The sequence below is a fragment of the Saccopteryx leptura genome, chromosome 2 (assembly GCF_036850995.1).
Source record: "Saccopteryx leptura isolate mSacLep1 chromosome 2, mSacLep1_pri_phased_curated, whole genome shotgun sequence".
NCBI classification, from domain to species: Eukaryota; Metazoa; Chordata; class Mammalia; order Chiroptera; family Emballonuridae; genus Saccopteryx; species Saccopteryx leptura.
The window spans coordinates 37893679-37912059 of record NC_089504.1 but is presented as its reverse complement, the minus strand read 5'-3'; the positions used below and the strand labels follow the sequence as shown (position 1 = coordinate 37912059).

General features: G+C 39.7%; 1 protein-coding gene across 1 annotated transcript in view; it reads left to right on the top strand.

The window, feature by feature from the left end:
- LOC136394506 (phospholipid-transporting ATPase FetA-like) overlaps positions 1–18381 on the top strand; it is a 152780-nt gene that overhangs the window by 57987 nt on the left and 76412 nt on the right. Inside the window, 6 exon segments of the mRNA XM_066367742.1 lie at positions 1551–1612; positions 11824–11896; positions 12261–12331; positions 13719–13801; positions 14596–14754; positions 17841–17929. Of these exon segments, the coding sequence (XP_066223839.1) occupies positions 1551–1612; positions 11824–11896; positions 12261–12331; positions 13719–13801; positions 14596–14754; positions 17841–17929 (537 nt within the window).

The window sequence follows — 18381 nt, the reverse complement described above, 5'->3', positions numbered from 1 at the left end:
TGGGGGCAAGAAGGACTTCCCAGAACTGTATATTGGCACTAGGAAGAAGCACTGAATGGAAGGAGATGTTTCCATTGTTTCTTTATCTATTCCAGAGGAATATGTAATTTTTGTAGGCCCAGTATTGGTGGTCTGTGCATGGCCAGAGAGGGGCAAGGCAAGGCCACTCTGTGTCTTCCTGCTACCACCACTTTTAGCCCCTTTCCAAGCTTTATTCCATCTCTTTTTTAATAACCACCTCTTCTTTCGCTCCCCTCTTAGCTTTCTCTAGGTTTTCTCTCCTTTCTCCATTCCCTCTTCTCTTATTTTTGTATCTATTTTTCCTTTATCCCTCTGTCTCCTCCTCCCTCTTTTCCCTGTACTTATTTTCCTTTTGCACATTTCATTTTTCCTCCCTAGTTCTTCCTTTTTCCCTTTCCAACTTTCAATTCTGTTAGGTATGCACAGCTAGGAACCCTATGGATTTAGAGAGCCTTATGACATGCTTAATCAGAGACTGACTCTTTTCCTGTCCCTGGAGGGAGAAACTGGCTCCTAGTGAGTGCTGACGGCTTCCTCTTTGCTCCTTACAGCAGGCTGTCATAGAAGAGTAAGGGTGAGGATGCAGTACAATGCCTACTACTGGAATTTGAGAAGCCAGTCCTGTTGACCTGCTTGCGTCCTCTATGAAAGAGTCCTGACTTTGCCATAATAGATTTTTTTTAGTCCAAACTTTCTCCAGATCTTTAACTCTGTAACTCATTAAACCCAGAACTAGCACATGCTTTACATTTCAGTCATAACTCTCAATTGTGACTATTTATAATTAAACTCAGTATAACTCATAACAACCACCCCACCATCGCAACCACCCCACCATCGCAAGCTGAAAACTAACTTGCCAGTTCAGAATAACCCAGTTACTTCTGGTTTAGAACTCAGTCTCTTCAGGATGAATATTCTGACAAATTCAAGATTCTTTCTGCCTCCTTCCCAGTCCTGCCCTTTTTCCAGGGAGTAATCACAACTGAAAGGAGGGAATTCATGTGAGTCCTGGCACCAGGACATACCCTGTATTTGTCCCTCTTCTGTTTGGTCTTTGAGTAGATGACTGCGCAGAGTTGCTATTGAAAAAGTTTGTGGGAGTTCTCACTGCATCCACTGTAGGCTTCTGTGTGTGGAACGTGATTGAGGTGGGATAGGAATATGCTTGAGGTTACTTAGCTTTCCCTGCACCTACCAAGGAGTATGAGACTCTCATCCTGTCCATTATTTTTGCATTCTTTTCTCTGTGGCCTTTGATATGTTGTTTGTTATCCCCCAGGCTTTGGCTTTTGATCTTTAAAGCCAAAATTTTCTCTCTTTCTTCTTCCTTGGTTCTTTTTTAGACCTCCCTTTTCAGCTTCTCAGAGGCAATCAGTCTCTTGGACTGGTTTTAATGATAGAAGAACTTGGGGAGGTAGAGAAAGATTACAAGGAGGGTGAACTACATAATAATATTTCAAAATATTAACTTTTTACATGCAGTTTACTCAATTCTATTTCCTGAATATTTTCTTTTATAATTTTAGAAAAGGCACCAAAATGACAATCAGGTCAACAACCGTACTGTTCTGGTCCTGAAAAATGGCAGGTAAGTCCTTCCAAGGAAATTCATTTAAGTAGAAGCTGCCCTGGGAAAGGGTTGGCCTTGTGAATAGCTGATGTGTTGGGGGCTTTGGAAAGATAGTTAAGGACAGTGGAAAGAACCTCAGATTGGACATAAAAAGAATTTGTTTCAATCTGACCTCAGACCTCTCTAGACCTTATATTTCTTACTTATAAAAGCAGAGGTCATATTCTCTACCTTAGAGGATGCTCATGAAAATAAAAATGAAATAATACACCTTAAAGCAATTAATAAATTATGACATGATATTAATATGCAAGTGATATTACTAGTGCGGTGGTCAGCATGGAGACATCTATCTTTAGAACATCAATAGATTCTGATATGGCTTATTGGCCATTCTTTTATAGCCTTTGGTCAGATCATCTTTTTGTTAACAATCTAAAGAAAGTATTGGCATTGACTCCATTGCTGTGGTGTTTGGTCATAGCTATCTAAAATGTTTATATTTGGTGGGGTGCTGCAAAATTTGAGCAATTCACTTTTGGCAACAATGCAGAGAGGCAGGCATAATTCCTATATATGGCAAAATATGAAGACTATCATAAGAGATACAAAAATTATTAAAAAATTAATAAAAATGAGCAATCATAACTGATTAAAGGAATCAAGGAAGACTTTCTGGAAGAGGTGATGTTTGTGCTAGGCCTTAAGAGATGGGGACCCTGGCTGGTTAGCTCAGCTGGTTAGAGCACTGTCCCCATATGCCAAGGTTGTGGGTTTGATCCCCAGTCAGGGCACATACAAGAAGGAACCAATGAATGCATAAATGAGTGGAACAACAAATCAATGTTTCCCTCTCTCTCTTTCTCCCCCTCTCCTTCTCTTTCTCTTATCCTCTCTCATCCTCTCTTACCCTCTTCCCTCTTCTCTCTCTAAAATCAATTAATTAATTTTTAAAAGGAGAGATAGGGAAGAATTAAATAGAAATTGTATGAAAGAAAAAATGACCAGTGTGTGCAGAAGCATAATTGTAAAGAAGTACAAACCTGAAAGTATTCATGATTGAGGTCCAGTGTTTTTTCATGGTGACCATATATTATAGAACACCCAGTAGCTATAGTTTTAATCATATAATTCTATTATGTGAAGTTCTTGGACAGCTAATCCTTTTTTTTTGTGGTTGCTGATTTTTAGTCATAGTGGATTATTTTCTCAAGTATTTGATCTGTTGAAGCCTCTCCTAAGTACCACCAAAAAAGGCAGTTGTGGTTAAAAAGAAAAGATTGAGCCCTGGCTGGTTTTCTCAGTGGTAGAGCATTGACCCAGCCTGTGGATGTCCTGGGTTCGATTCCCAGTCAGGGCACATAGGAGAAGTGACCATCTGGTTCTCCACCCCTTTCCCTCCCCCTTCTTCAGTGGTGGGATTCAAATAATCTAACAACCAGGGACTCCATCAAAAAAATGGCAGCATGAGAGATTCTCCTAAGCTCTCCCCTTGAAATTTCAACAAATTTAACAACTAAACACAGAGAAGAAAAAAACAAAACAAAACAAAAAAAACCTTAGGAGTATCCGAAGTTTACACACACCAGACAAAAGTATGATTGGGTGAAAAAGTGAATGAATATATAAAACAGAGGACAGGGAATTTCGCTTTCCGTGCTGATCTGAGGTAGGGCACTTTTGTTTGGAGCCCCGCAAAGAGGAGAGAGGGAGCTAGTGGGTATGGAGCGGAGATAGGGCGGGCACCCAAACAAAGGAAAGAACAGGCCGGCTCTGGCTGAGATCGCAGACACTGGGCATGCACCATGGGTGGTGGAATCCACCTAAAATTACCAGCACGGGGTGCCTGTGTGGGCTGGCGCCAGCATCTTTGTGTATTCCCAGCAGCGCTAGTGGCTCCACCTAGCATCAACCAGCACAGGGAGCAAGCGGGCACGCGCATCGGCCAAGGTGCTTTGCCTGAGATTAATAACACTGGTCACCTGCATGAGCACTAGCATTTTTGGGTACTCCGGCTCCATGATCCCCTGCACAGGGCGCAGACAGGTGTGCTAGGCTCCACCGAGCATCACCAGCACAGGAAGCGAGCGGGTGCAAACACCGGCCAAGGTGCTTTGCCCGAGATTAACAACGCCAGGCACCTGCGTGAGCACTAGCATTTTTGTGCACTCCGGCTCCACGATCCCGAACAGTAGGCACCTGCAGGGGTACCAGCATCTTTGAGCATTATCAACTCCATGATCTCCAGTGCTGGGCCTGCACACAGGCCATGACCTGTGGCCTGAGGATGCCCAGCTGGGCACCTGAATGGCAGCTGCAACCGTCTGTGTGCAGTCATGGGAGCTGGACACACACGTGGCCTTTTGCAGGCTACCAAGCAGTGCAAGCGGAAAAGTCCATAGAGATGAAAACTGTGCTGCGCTGAGGCATGCCAGATAAGCCCACCAACCCATAGAATTTTGCCTGTGTGTAACAGAAAAGAACTTGGTCCTTGGTCTGTGCCCTGCCCTGCCTGCTCAGGGGAGGGACGTGCGGAGAGGCACATGGAAAACTGAGACTCCCATTACTAGATAATTGCAAAGCTCTAACAAGCCCCACTTGCCAACCTCTGCCCAAGAGCCACAGAGGAAAAACTTGTAGTACAGTGCCACCTGCCAAAAAAAAAAAGAAGAAACTAGAACTCTCAAAACTAGAAAACAATTACACTTTTTTTTAACAGTTTTTGTCATTTTTACTTCTTTCCTTTTTCTTTCTTTCTTTTTTTTTTTTGTATTTTTCTGAAGCTAGAAATGGGGAGAGAAAGTCAGACAGACTCCCGCATGCGCCTGACCGGGATCCACCCGGCATGCCCACCAGGGCTCTGCCCCTCCGGGGCGTCGCTTTGCCACGACCAGAGCCACTTTAGCACCTGGGACAGAGGCCAAGGAGCCATCCCCAGCGCCCGGGCCATCTTTGCTCCAATGGAGCCTCGGCTGCGGGAGGGGAAGAGAGAGACAGAGAGGAAGGAGAGGGGGAGGGGTGGAGAAGCAGATGGGCGCTTCTCCTGTGTGCCCTGGCCGGGAATCAAACCCAGGACTTCTGCATGCCAGGCCGATGCTCTACCACTGAGCCAACCGGCCAGGGCTCCTTTTTTTTTAAAAAATAACTTTTCTTTTGAACTACATTATCCACAGTTGTTACATTTTTATTTTTGTTTTTTGTGAGGGTTTCATTTCAGAAACCTTCTGTTTTTTTTCTTTCTTCATTCATTTTCTTTCTCTTTGTTTTGTATTTTATTTTTTGTCCTTTCTTTCTTTTTATTCTCCCTTCTTGTTTCTTCTCCTTTATCTTTTTCTTTTGCTCTCATCTGATCATCATTTATCATCAAATTATTATATTTTGGACTCATAATTTCCTTGTGACATTTGCTTGTTTTTTACTTCATTTGTTCTCTATTTTTTCATCTCTCCTCAGTTTCTATTCCTTGTTCTCTGTAGTTGTTCCACTTATCATTATAGAATTTTCATTTTTTCACTATTTTTTCAACTTTTATTTTACTTTCTTAATTTTCTCTTATTAGTGTTATTAACAATTCCACTCTCAAATGTCATTAAGAAAAAATAAATCAAATATCATAAATACAAAAGACAGAGATGTAGCTCAAATAGATGATGAAAAGTCTCTAGAAAAAAATTTCAATTACATGGAAACCTTGGAGTTAAATGACAGGGAATTAAAAATTGAGGTCCTAAAAATACTCAGTGAAATACAAGAAAGCTCTAAAAGGCAATTTAGTGAGCTCAAAAAACAATTCAATGAACAAAAGGAATACTTCATCAAGGAAATTTAAAGTATAAAACAGAACCAAACAGAGATGAAAAACTCAATACATGAACTGAAAAATGAGGTAACAAGCTTATCTAATAGAACAGGCAAGATAGAAGAGAGAATTAGTGACATAGAAGACAGGCAACTAGAGATACTACAGAGAGAAGAAGAGAGAGACTCATGAATTTAAAAAAATGAGAAAGCCCTACAAGAATTGTCTGACTCCATCAGAAAGAGCAATATAAGAAGAATGAGTTGGCTGGACAGTTGGCTCAGTGGTAGAGCATTGGCCTGGCATGTGGAAGTTCCAGGTTTGATTCCCAGTCAGGGCACACAGGAGAAAAGCCCATCTGCTTTTCACCCTTCCCCCTCTCCTTCCTCTCTGTCTCTCTCTTCCCCTCCTGCAGCCAAGGCTCCATTGGAGCCAAGTTGGCCCAGGCACTGAGGACAGCTCCATGGCCTCTGCCTCAGGGCACATGTGGGAATCTGTCTGATTGCCTTCCTGTTCTAACTTGGAAAAAGTACAAAAAAAAAGAAAGAAAGAATAATGGGTATATCAGAAGGAGAAGACAGAGAAAAAGGAGTGGAGAACATATTCAAACAAATAATCAATGAGAATTTGCCAAGCCTGTGGAAAGAATTAGAACCTCGAATTCAAGAAGCAGACAGAACACCGAATTACCTCAACCCAAACAGACCTACTTCAAGGCACATCATAATGAAATGATCACAAATTAATGACAAAGAAAAGATCCTTAAGGGAGCCAGGGAAAAGAAGACCACAACATATAAAGAAAGGCCCATTAGGTTATCATCAGATTTCTCAGCAGAAACTCTGCAAGCCAGAAGAGAGCGGACCCCAATATTTAATGTACTGAAAGAGAGGAACTTCCAGCCAAGAATACTATATTCATCAAAGCTTCCCTTCAAACAGGAAGGGGAAATAAAAACATTCACAGATATAGAAAAGATGAGAGATTTAATCACCAGAAAACCCCCCACTTCAAGAAATACTAAAGGGGGTTATCCAACCAGATACAAAGAACAAAACAAAACAAAATCACAAGTATAAGCAATAGAACACAATAAAACAAGAATAATCTGTGACAACAAAAACAAAAAAGGGAGAAGACAAAAATTAGCAGTAACAAAAGAGGATGGAATGCAGAAGCACTCATGAGATAATGGACTACAATGAATATGATATATATTCTTTTAATTACCTAATGGTAACCACCTCTGAAAATATTACTACTGAAACACATGGCTTAAAAAAAGAAGAAACAGAGAAAAGAAATATGGAATACAACCAAATAAAAACAAATGAAAGAAAAACAAAAGAGAAGAATCAAACAAGTAATACAGCTATTAGCATTATATAAAATGGCAATAGGAACCTCTCAAGTGTCAATAATTACATTGAATGTAAATGGATTGAACTCACCAATAAAAAGACACAGAGTAGCAGAATGGATCAAAAAAGAAAATCCAACTGTGTGTTGCCTTCAAGAAACACATCTAAGCTACAAGGATAAAAACAGACTCAAAGTGAAAGACTGGAAAACAATTCTCCAAGCAAATAATATCCAAAGAAAAGCAGGTGTAGACATACTCATATCTAACAATGCTGACTACAAGACAACAAAGGTAATCAGAGACAAAGATGGTCATTTCATAATGATAAAAGGGACATTGAGTCAAGAAGATATAACACTTCTTAATATATATGCACCAAACCAAGGAGTACAAAAGCATATAAGACATCTACTAACTGATCTAAAAATAGAAATTGACAAAAATACAATCATACTTGGAGACCTCAATACACCACTGACAGCTCTAGATTGTTCATCCAAACAAAAAACTAATAAAGAAATATTGGCCTTAAATGAAACACTAGACCAATTGGATATGATCAACATCTACAGGACATTTCATCCCAAAACATCAGAGTATACATTTTTCTCCAGTGTACATGATACCTTCTCAAGAATTGACCATATGTTGGGATACAAAACTAACATCAACATTTTAGAAAGACTGAAATTATACCAAGCATATTCTCTGACCATAAAACTTTAAAACTAGAATTCAACTTCAAAAAAGAAGTAAATAAACCCACAAAAATGTGGAAATTAAACAACATACTTCTAAAAACTGGCTGGGTCAAAGAAGAAATAAAAGAGATCAAAAGATATACACAGACAAATGAAAATGACAATACGACATATCAGAATCTCTGGGATGCAGCAAAAGCAGTAATAAGAGGGAAGTTCATATCACTTCAGGCCTATATGAACAAACAAGAGAGAGCCCAAGTGAACCACTTAACTTCACACCTTAAGGAACTAGAAAAAGAAGAACAAAGAAAACCCAAAACCAGCCAAAGAAAGGAAATAATAAAAATCAGAGCAGAAATAAATGAAATAGAGAACAGAAAAACTATAGAAAAAATTAGTAGAATAAGGAGCTGGTTCTTTGAAAAGTTCAACAAAATCGACAAACCCTTGGCAAGACTCACCAAGGAAAAAGAGAAAGGACTCATATAAACAAAATCCAAAATGAAAGAGGAGAAATCACCACAGACATCATAGATATACAAATAATTATTGTAGAATACTATGAAAAACTATATGCCACCAAATTCAACAATCTAGAAGAAATGGATAAATTTCTAGAACAATACAACCTTCCTAGGCTGAGTCATGAAGAAGCAGAAAGCCTAAACAGACCAATTAGCAGGGAAGAAATAGAAAAAGCTATTAAAAACCTCCCCAAAAATAAAAGTCCAGGCCCAGACAGTTATACTAGTGAATTCTATCAAATATTCAAAGAAGACTTGGTTCCTATTCTACTCAGTCTTCCAAACAATTGAAGAAGAAGCAATACTTCCAAACACATTTTATGAGGCCAACATAACCCTCATACCGAAACCTGGCAAGGACGGCACAAAAAAAAGAAAACTACAGATCAATATCTCTAATGAATACAGATGCTAAAATACTAAAAAAAATACTGGCAAATCGAATACAACAACATATTAAAAAATAATACATCATGATCAAGTGGGATTCATCCCAGAATCTCAAGGATGGTTCAACATATGTAAAACGGTTAACATAATACACCATATCAACAAAACAAAGAACAAAAACCACATGATCTTATCAATAGATGCAGAAAAGGCATTCGATAAAATACAACACCACTTTATGTTTAAGACACTCAACAAAACGGGTATAGAAGGAAAATATCTCAACATGATAAAGGCCATATATGATAAACCATTAGCTAACATCATATTAAATGGCATAAAACTGAGGACTTTCCACCTTAAATCAGGAACAAGACAGGGTTGTCCACTCTCTCCACTCTTATTTAACGTGGTGCTAGAAGTTCTGGCCAGAGCAATCAGACAAGAGAAAGAAATAAAAGGCATCCATATCGGAAAAGAAGAAGTAAAGGTATCACTTTTTGCAGATGATATGATCCTATACATCAAAAGCCCCAAAGACTCCACAAAAAGATTACTAGAAACAATAAGCCAACACAGTAAGGTTGCAGGATACAAAATTAACATACAAAAGCCCATAGCCTTTCTATATGCCAACAATGAAATATTAGAAAACAAACTAAAAAGATAATCCCCTTCACGATTGCAACAAAAAAATAAAATACCTAGGAATAAACATAACAAAGAATGTAAAGGACCTATATAATGAAAACTACAAAGCATTTTTAAAGGAAATCGAAAAAGATACAATGAGATGGAAAAATATTTCTTGTTCTTGAATAAGAAGAATAAATATAATCAAAATGTCCATATTACCCAAAGCAATATACAAATTTAATGCAATTCCCATCAAAATTCTGATGACATTATTTAAAGAAATGGAACAAAAAATCATCAGATTTATATGGAACTATAAAAACCCCAAATAGCCAAAGCAATCCTAAGGAAAAAGAATGAAGCTGGGGGCATTACAATACCTGACTTTAAACTATATTATAGGGCCACGACAATCAAAACAGCATGGTATTGGCAGAAAAATAGATACTCAGACCAATGGAACAGAATAGAAAGTCCAGGAATAAAACCACATATATATGGTCAAATAATTTTTTTTCATTTTTTTATTTATTCATTTTTAGAGAGGAGAGAGAGAGACCGAGAGAGAGGAGAGAAAGACAGAGAGAGAGAAGGGGGGGAGGAGCCGGAAGCATCAACTCCCATATGTGCCTTGACCAGGCAAGCCCAGGGTTTTGAACCAGCGACCTCAGCATTTCCAGGTCGATGCTTTATCCACTGCGCCACCACAGGTCATGCTGGTCAAATAATTTTTGATAAAGGGGCCAACAACACACAATGGAGAAAAGAAAGCCTCTTCAACTAATGGTGCTGGGAAAACTGGAAAGCCACATGCAAAAGAATGAAACTCAACTACAGCTTGTCCCCTTGTACTAAAATTAATTCAAAATGGATCAAAGACCTAAATATAAGACCTGAAACAATGAAGTACATAGAAGAAGACATAGGTACTAAACTCATGGACCTTGGTTTTAAAGAGCATTTTATGAATTTGATTCCAAAGGCAAGAGAAGTGAAGGCAAAGATAAATGAATGGGACTACATCAGACTAAGAAGTTTTTGCTCAGCAAGAGAAACTGACAACAAAATAAACAGACAGCAAACTAAATGGGAAATGATATTTTCAAACAACAGCTCAGATAAGGGCCTAATATCCAAAATATACAAAGAACTCATAAAACTCAACAATAAACAAACAATCCAATTAAAAAATGGGAAGAGGATATGAACAGACACTTCTCCCAGGAAGAAATACAAATGGCCAACAGATATATGAAAAGATGCTCATCTTCTTTAGTTATTAGAGAAATGCAAATCAAAACTACAATGAGATACCACCTCACATCTGTTAGATTAGCTATTATCAACAAGACAGGTAATAGCAAATGTTGGAGAGGCTGTGGAGAAAAAGGAACCCTCATTCACTGTTGGTGGGAATGTAAAGTAGTCCAACCATTATGGAAGAAAGTATGGTGGTTCCTCAAAAAACTGAATATAGAACTACCTTATGACCCAGCAATCACTCTACTGGGTATATACCCCAAAAACTCAGAAACATTGATACGTAAAGACACATGTAGCCCCATGTTCATTGCAGCACAATTCACAGTGGCTAAGACATGGAAACAACCAAAAAGCCCTTCAATAGAAGACTGGATAAAGAAGATGTGGCACATATACACTATGGAATACTACTCAGCCATAAGAAATGATATATCGGATCATTTACAACAAAATGGTGGGATCTTGATAACATTATACGGAGTGAAATAAGTAAATCAGAAAAAACGAAGCACTACATGATTTCATACATTGGTGGGACATAAAAACAAGACTAAGAGACATGGACAAGAGTGTGGTGGTTACTGAGAGTGGGGGTGGGGGTGCACGGGAGGGAAGGAGGGAGAGGGAAAGGGGAGGATGAGGGGCACAGAGAAAACTAGATAGAGGGTGACGGAGGAGTATCTGACTTTGGGTGATGGGTATGCAACATAATTGAATGACAAGATAACCTGGACATGTTTTCTTTGAATATATGTACCCTGATTTATTGATGTCATCCCATTAACATTAACAAAAATTTATTTATAAAAAAAAGAAAAAACCAAGAACTGCATTATTCCATATGTAGGTGGGACATAAAAATGAGACTAAGAGACATGAACAAGAGTGTGGTGGTTACGGGGTGGGGGTGTGAAGAGAGAGGGGAAGGGGGAGGGGGAGGAGCACAAAGAAAACTAGATAGAAGGTGATGGAGGACAATCTGACTTTGGGTGATGGGTATACAACATAATTGAATGACAAGAAAACCTGGACATGTTTTCTTTGAACATATGTACCCTGATTTATTGATGTCACCCCATTAAAATTAATAAAAATGTTTAAAAATAAAGAAAGAAAGAAAGAAAGAAGACAAAATAAAACACTCAGATATGTTCTTTGAAATTTATAACTACCACTTTTTAGTACTCTCACCTAGATTTGAAAATTAGGAACAAAATAAATAAATGTATTGAGATTTATCTGCATAGAGATGATACTTGAAACCAAAGGAAAAAGGTTCAAGGCTATATAGTGATTTTGCAACAAGCACTTATGTTTATATTATAACATTCAAAGAAAATTGAATTTGTAATAAAATTTAAAGAAATGTAACCCTGGGAGTTGGAAATAATATGACCCTATTCTTGATTGTAGCAATGATATATCACAAACTAGTTTGGTCCTCTGAGCGTTGACCTCATCTCAGCTTTGTTTTTTTGTGTGGTTTTTTTTTTTCTTTCTTGATTGGGGGAATTCTCAGAGCAGGCATTCAAGGGTTATTTTCTTACAGGATGGAGGAGGAAAAATGGATGAATATCCAAGTGGGAGATATAATAAAATTAGAAAATAATCAGCCTGTCACAGTGAGTACTGCTTTGGGCTGTGGCTTTTTCTCTTTTGAGTGAGTACAAGGGAACCTTTAGCACTTCCATTACCATCGCTTTTAGTGACTTTGATCTTCCTCACTTTGCCTCCAGAGATAAACTATTCCTGTGATAAGAAACCTGTTCTTGTCCATCTTTCACTGTAGATACAGAAAATGAGAGGCAAGTTTTAGAATAGGAGTGTGTGGTAGCAGTGACGGGTCCTAGACAAAGAAAGTAAACCAAATGTCTATAAAATTCTTAGGATGAACATCTGCTCCTGAAGTAACTGCTCTTGTCACACTGTAATGTTAAAAGTCTGCCCTCCTGCTTTACTTCTCTTTTCTGACTTTTCTGACCACAGGCTGATATACTATTACTCTGTAGCAGTGAGCCCTACAGTGTGACCTATATAGAAACAGCAGAACTGGATGGGTAAGTGTTCCTTCCTAATAGTTCATGAAGGAGATTGAGCCAGATTAGAGTGATTTTTCACTGAGGGAGAACATGATGCAAAGAATGAATTTTATTTTCAGATGGAAGTACCAAAGAGGCTAGAAATGTCCAGATAAGAGAAGATAGAAGGCCAGACTCTTGGGACCTCAGATCTAAGGCTGACCTCTTGACAGCAATAATTGAGCTTTCACTGGGTGCAGAATCTGGGCAAATAAACTCCATATCCTCCATCTCTAAACTGGAGACTCTGTTGGCTGTATTTAACAATGCGGAGTGACAGAAAAGATGTTAACAGAACTATAAAATTTCAGAATAGAATTCCAAAGTTTCTGGGCAGGGGAGGAGAGTGAGTATGGAGGTAATTGTTTACTGATAAAACACATGTTCTATAAAGGATTTAAGGTAGAAATTCATTAGCATGCAAAAGCTAAGGTCTTAGGAGGATAGAGGCCATCTGTAGAGCTCGTCCTATAGAGTTTTGCATGGATCTGCATTCTTACAACTATTCCTCTTGATATGCACAAACTTTTTAAAATATGGATTCTATTTTTGATTTTGTCTCTGTGCATTCCTGGATCAGCAAATGGTTAACTAGGATCCCTTCATGAGTCCTATAAATATATATTTATGAAGTGAGGAGTGTGTTTACTTGAAGGTGTGTGCAAGTAACATGGACATGCTCCTTATCCCTGAAGGGAGCAGGTGTCTGCTCCACACTGTTTTGTCTCTCCAGCTTCTCTAGAGCATCAGCAAGATCTCATGGGCTGGTTAAAAGAATGGTGGTATGTTGCAGTGAGAGAGAGGAGTGACTGTGCTAACACTAGCTTCCTTGTACAGCCTTCCCACCTCAACACTGTTCTTGAGAGAGAATAGTAGGAGTGTCTCTCTTTTTTTTGTTGTTATTTTTTTAGAGAGTGAGAGAGAGAAAGGGTGAGAAAGAGGGAGGAGAGAGATGAGAAGCATCAACTCGTAGTTGCATCACTTAGTTGTTCATTGATTGCTTCTCATATGTTCCTTGGTGGGGAGGGTGCTCAAGCTGAGCCAGTGACCCCTTGCTTAAGCCAGTGACGTGGGGCTCAAGGGCCAGCAACCATGGAATAATTTCAATAATCCCACGTTCAAGCCGGCGAACCCGCACTCAAGCTTGGGGTTTTAAACCTGGGACCTCAACATCCCAGGTCAACACTCTATCCACTGTGCCACCACCAGTCAGGCAGTGAGAGTGACTCTTAACAGCTCAAACCTATAGCCCAGTTCCGTTGGCAACACCTATTTTCTAAAACTCCATGAAGAAGTAAGAGTAACTGGAACTGTGTTTCTGGTGTGTTTGTGATCTATATGCTGATGACTGTGTCCTTTACTCTAGTGAAACCAACCTGAAAGTGAAACAGGCCGTCTCAGCTACCAGTAAACTAGAAGGTAACTTGAATCTGCTGTCTGCCTTTGATGGTGAGTTACCAAACATATAGGTTTGCCCATCCAAATTTTTATCAGTAGAGGACTGGTTAAATAAAGTATGGTATATTCATATATTGATTTCTGTATAACTTTTTAAAAACAATATTCAAGTTGAAATTTATTGACATGGAAAAAATATTTGCAACACTAATAACTGGGGAAATTACAATAAACTATGCTTAGTGTATATAGCATATATAGCATAAACTTGTTTTTTGAAACATATATGTTTATGAGTACATATGTAGAAAGGATGTACTTGGAAGGATAAATTCTTTTTTATTTTTGGAAGGGTAAATTCAAAAGATTACTAGTACTTGTATCTAGGCAATGGGTAAATTTTACTTCTTTCTCTTTTTAATATTATAAACATTTACAAAGGGCATATTTTGCTTTACTAATCAGGAAAAAGTCAAACTCTTCATTTGAAAAATACTAGGTTTGCTTTAAGTTAAGTAGTTTTTAGTTTTTTCAGATTCAGAGCTCATATTATCTAGCAGTACTGATAGTGATCATGTGGGTTTTCCCATCCATGACTCTCTCTGGATAACCGTGTCACAGACAGAATTACTCTCCTTTGATGCCCAGAAACATTTGTTTGCCTTTCTAAAGGGAGCTGGTGAGAAATGGGCAACATCTGAGAGAGGATAGGAAAAAGATATATATGTTTTTTGAAAGAGGGATGTTTTTTCTTCTTTTGTGTTAAGTTTCCTTCTATCCTGTTAGGAAAAGCCTAAGATTACAGAGCCAGGAGTCTTACTTTTTTTTATTTTTATTTTTTTCAGGAAAAGTGAAGTGTGACTCTCCCAATGACAAGTTGGACAAATTCACAGGAGTACTGACATATAAGGGAAATACCTACTTCCTGGACCATGACAAGCTGCTGCTCCGAGGATGTGTCATCAGGAATACAGATTGGTGCTATGGCTTAGTAATTTATACTGGTATGTTTCCCTGGAGCCACGGTTAGACCCCCAGCCTGATGATTCAGTTCATGGCCAAGTTGTGGGTACTTAAGTTTCAGGATGTAGATATGGTACTCAGATATATATCAGAGCACTATGGCTTTGAAACAGATAGAAAGGGAGATGGATGGATGGATGGATGGATGGATGATTTAAGAAAAAGAAAACTTTTTTCTTAAAAATGATAACTTTTTTTCAAAGCAGTGAGCTGCCAAAATATCAGCTCTGCCTTTGTTAGAGAAAGGCTTTGTGTTCCAAGACCACAGGGCGTTCATCAGTCTTTCTAGTCATATCTGGACACACTGAGAATTGTTGTGTGAAAGGAGAGCTTGTGAAAGGGAGAGTATACATGTGGGTTACTCCTGTGAGGAGAGAATAAACAGTGTTCATTATGGAGAAGGATATAAAATATAATGTGAAGGGTTCATACTGGAGAAAAGGTACATGGGGATCATTAGCAGTGGCCCCTCTTGAGATGTCATTTAGAACCATAATCCCTTATACTTAGTGAAGGATTTTCTTGAATTACGATGTGGTTCAGAAAAATGGAGGAACCTCCTGTGCTATCCTATGCCCACGGTGACGTTGGGCATCGCTAACGACAACCGTAGTGAGAAGATGGGGATGCTGAAGATAGCGTTGAGGAAGATTTACCGCAGTGAGTTTTACTCAACTCAGAGTTCCCCTTCTAGAAAATTTACTCCTACACATGGAGATCCTACATGCCTCACTTCTGTGAAAAATAATGGGATCCAAGCCCTAGAGAGAAGCTTAAGAGTCTATGGGGCCTTGGTGGGATGTTCTTCATTAATTCTTACCTGTAAGTGGCAGCTTCTATGCTACATAGTCCAAAACTCAAAAGATTTGAAGTAGACTTACTTTTTTCACTATACTTAAGCAGCTATTCACACACATTGCCACACATAAAAAGCTCATTTTTCAGCAAATTATTTTTTTCCTAAGGCAGTAGTAGTGAGGTTGTCAACCAGCACAAATCTAGTTAAGTTTTCTCTCTAACTCTTGGTTGGTTGCACAGTGGTAAAAAAAACTTTCTGGGGGCTTTGGGAAGCTCAAAACAGAGAACTGATGCTACCTAAGAGAATCTGAAGGTATGCAGTGTAGAATTTAGTTGTTCCTGCTACATGATGTGTTATTTCTACTGTGATTTCCACATTCTTGAAACCTTGGGTAGGGGAAGTCTTTCTATGAATGCTTGGAAGATATTTTCCCTTGTAGCCTTCAGTCTATCAGCAAAACTCCTTTTTTTTTTTTTTTTTTTTGGTGACAGAGACAGATTGAGGGACAGACAGGAAGGGAGAGAGTTGAGAAGCATCAATTCTTTGTTGCAGCACCTTAGTTGTTCATTGATTGCTTTCTCACATGTGCTTTGAGCAGGGGGCTACAGCAGACTGAGTGACCCCTTGCTCAAGCCAGTGACCTTGGGCTCAAGTTGGTGAGCCTTGCTCAAACCAGATGAGCCTACGCTCAAGCCGGCAACCTCAGGGTTTCGAACCTGGGTCCTCCACCTCCCAGTCGATGCTCTCTCCACTGCGCCACTGCCTGGTCAGACTCAGCAAAACTTCTTATTAGGTCAAGCCCTTCAAGGAATGCTTAAGAGGAAAGAATGGTGTAGATTATGCACTGTATTCTCAATTATTGTCCACAGGGAAGGTCTAGTTCCCCCATTGAACATTGGTGAATTTTCTTCATTAAAATACATATAAGGGTAATAATCAGATGGTAAAAAGCCAGAGAAATTGCTGCTTACTCTTTCTTCTAAACCTCTTAGTGCTTTCTTTGCAACCATATCTCTGGTCAGTAATTTCCAACTCTGGTGCCTGTGGTCATTAAAAGCTTTTACTTCTATTTACTGTCTGCCCTATCATGAAGAAATATGGAGTCTCTGTCTCTGAGCCCCAGAGAAGTTTCTTTTTTTATTTTTTTCTTAAGTGGGGAGGCAGAGAGACAGACTCTTGCATGCACGCCGACCAAGATCCACCTGGCAAGCCCCCTATGGAGCAATGCTCTGCCCATCTGGGACCATTGCTCAGCAACTGAGCTATTTTAGCACCTGAGGCAAGGCCATGGAGCCATCCTCAGTGGGGCCAACTTGCTCCAACCAAGCCATGGCTGCATGAGGGGAAGAGAGAGACAGAGAGAGAGAAGGGAGAGGGGAAGGGGTAGAGAAGCAGATGGACGCTTCTCTTGTGTGCCCTGACTGAGAATTAAACTTAGGACATCCACACACTGGCCAATGCTCTACCACTGAGCCAACCAACCAGGGCCCAGAGAAGTTTCAAATCCCCAGCTTTCACCTCAAAATAAATCACTGACACTACCTTTCTCTTTCTCCCTTTCCCAGTTAGAACTTAAATAGAACCTGGTCCAGGCCCTGGCTGGTGGCTCAGTAGATAGAGTGTTGCCCAGCATATGGATGTGCCAGGTTCCCAGTCAGGGCACACAGGAGAAATGACCATCTGCTTCTCCACACTACCTTCTCTGCCTCTTCCCCTCCCACAGCCAGTGGCTCAGTTGACTCGAGTGTGGCCCCGAGTACTGAGGATAGCTTGGTTGGTTCACGTGCCTCAGCCTTGGGTGCGAAAAATAGCTTGGTACTCAAGCATCGCCGCAGATGGGGTTGCCGGGTAGATCCCCACTGGGGCACATGCAGGAGTCTGCCTCACTATCTCCCCTCCTCTCACCTAAAAAAAAAGTGTCAATCTCTTTATCAGAAAATTCCATTCCTAAGCTGAATAAACCAGATGAGAAAGAAGCTGTGGCTTCTACTCTGACTTAGGTCATCTGTGAAAGACTACATGTCTGAGGTGCTGCAGTGAGAGAGGTCAGCACTGCTTCACTTCCCAGAAGTAGTTGGAATCATCCTTAGAAATAATTTTTTTATTCTTTGAGTTATTGGCACCAACTATGAGCCTTTCTCTCAGGCTTTACCCCTGGCACTGGAGAGAGGTTTGATTAGGTGATCATAAAGGTAAATTCCAACCCAATTTCAAGCCTGGGAGTATATTCAATGATTCTAAGAGCTGATGTCTCCCTGTTTCACTTAGGGCCAGACACCAAGTTAATGCAGAACAGTGGAAAGTCCTCCTTTAAACGAACACACATAGACCATCTCATGAATGTCTTTGTACTCTGGGTAAGTTAAAGAGTTCCTTCTATTTCTTTACGAATAGACATCTCTGTGAAGAAGCTGATATTTGCAACTTGGGATTTAGTTGTTTGAAAAACTCAAGCCATCTTTAGGACCCCACATACTAATGTCTGAAGCAGAAAAGAACAGAGCCAAATGATTGGGAATTCTCTAGTTTATACCTCTGTTGTGAAAGATAGCCAAGATTTGTTTAAGATGGTTCAAGGACCCAGCTTTAGAAATTAAGACAGCCTGACCAGGTGGTGGTGCAGTGGATAGAGAGTAGGACTGGGATGCGGAGGACCTAGGTTCGAGACCCCGAGGTCTCCAGCTTGAACGCAGGCTTATCTGGTTTGAGCAAAGCTCACCAGCTTGGACCCAAGGTCACTGGCTCGAGCAAGGGGTTACTCAGTCTGCTGTAGCCCCATGGTCAAGGCACATATGAAAAAGCAATCAAT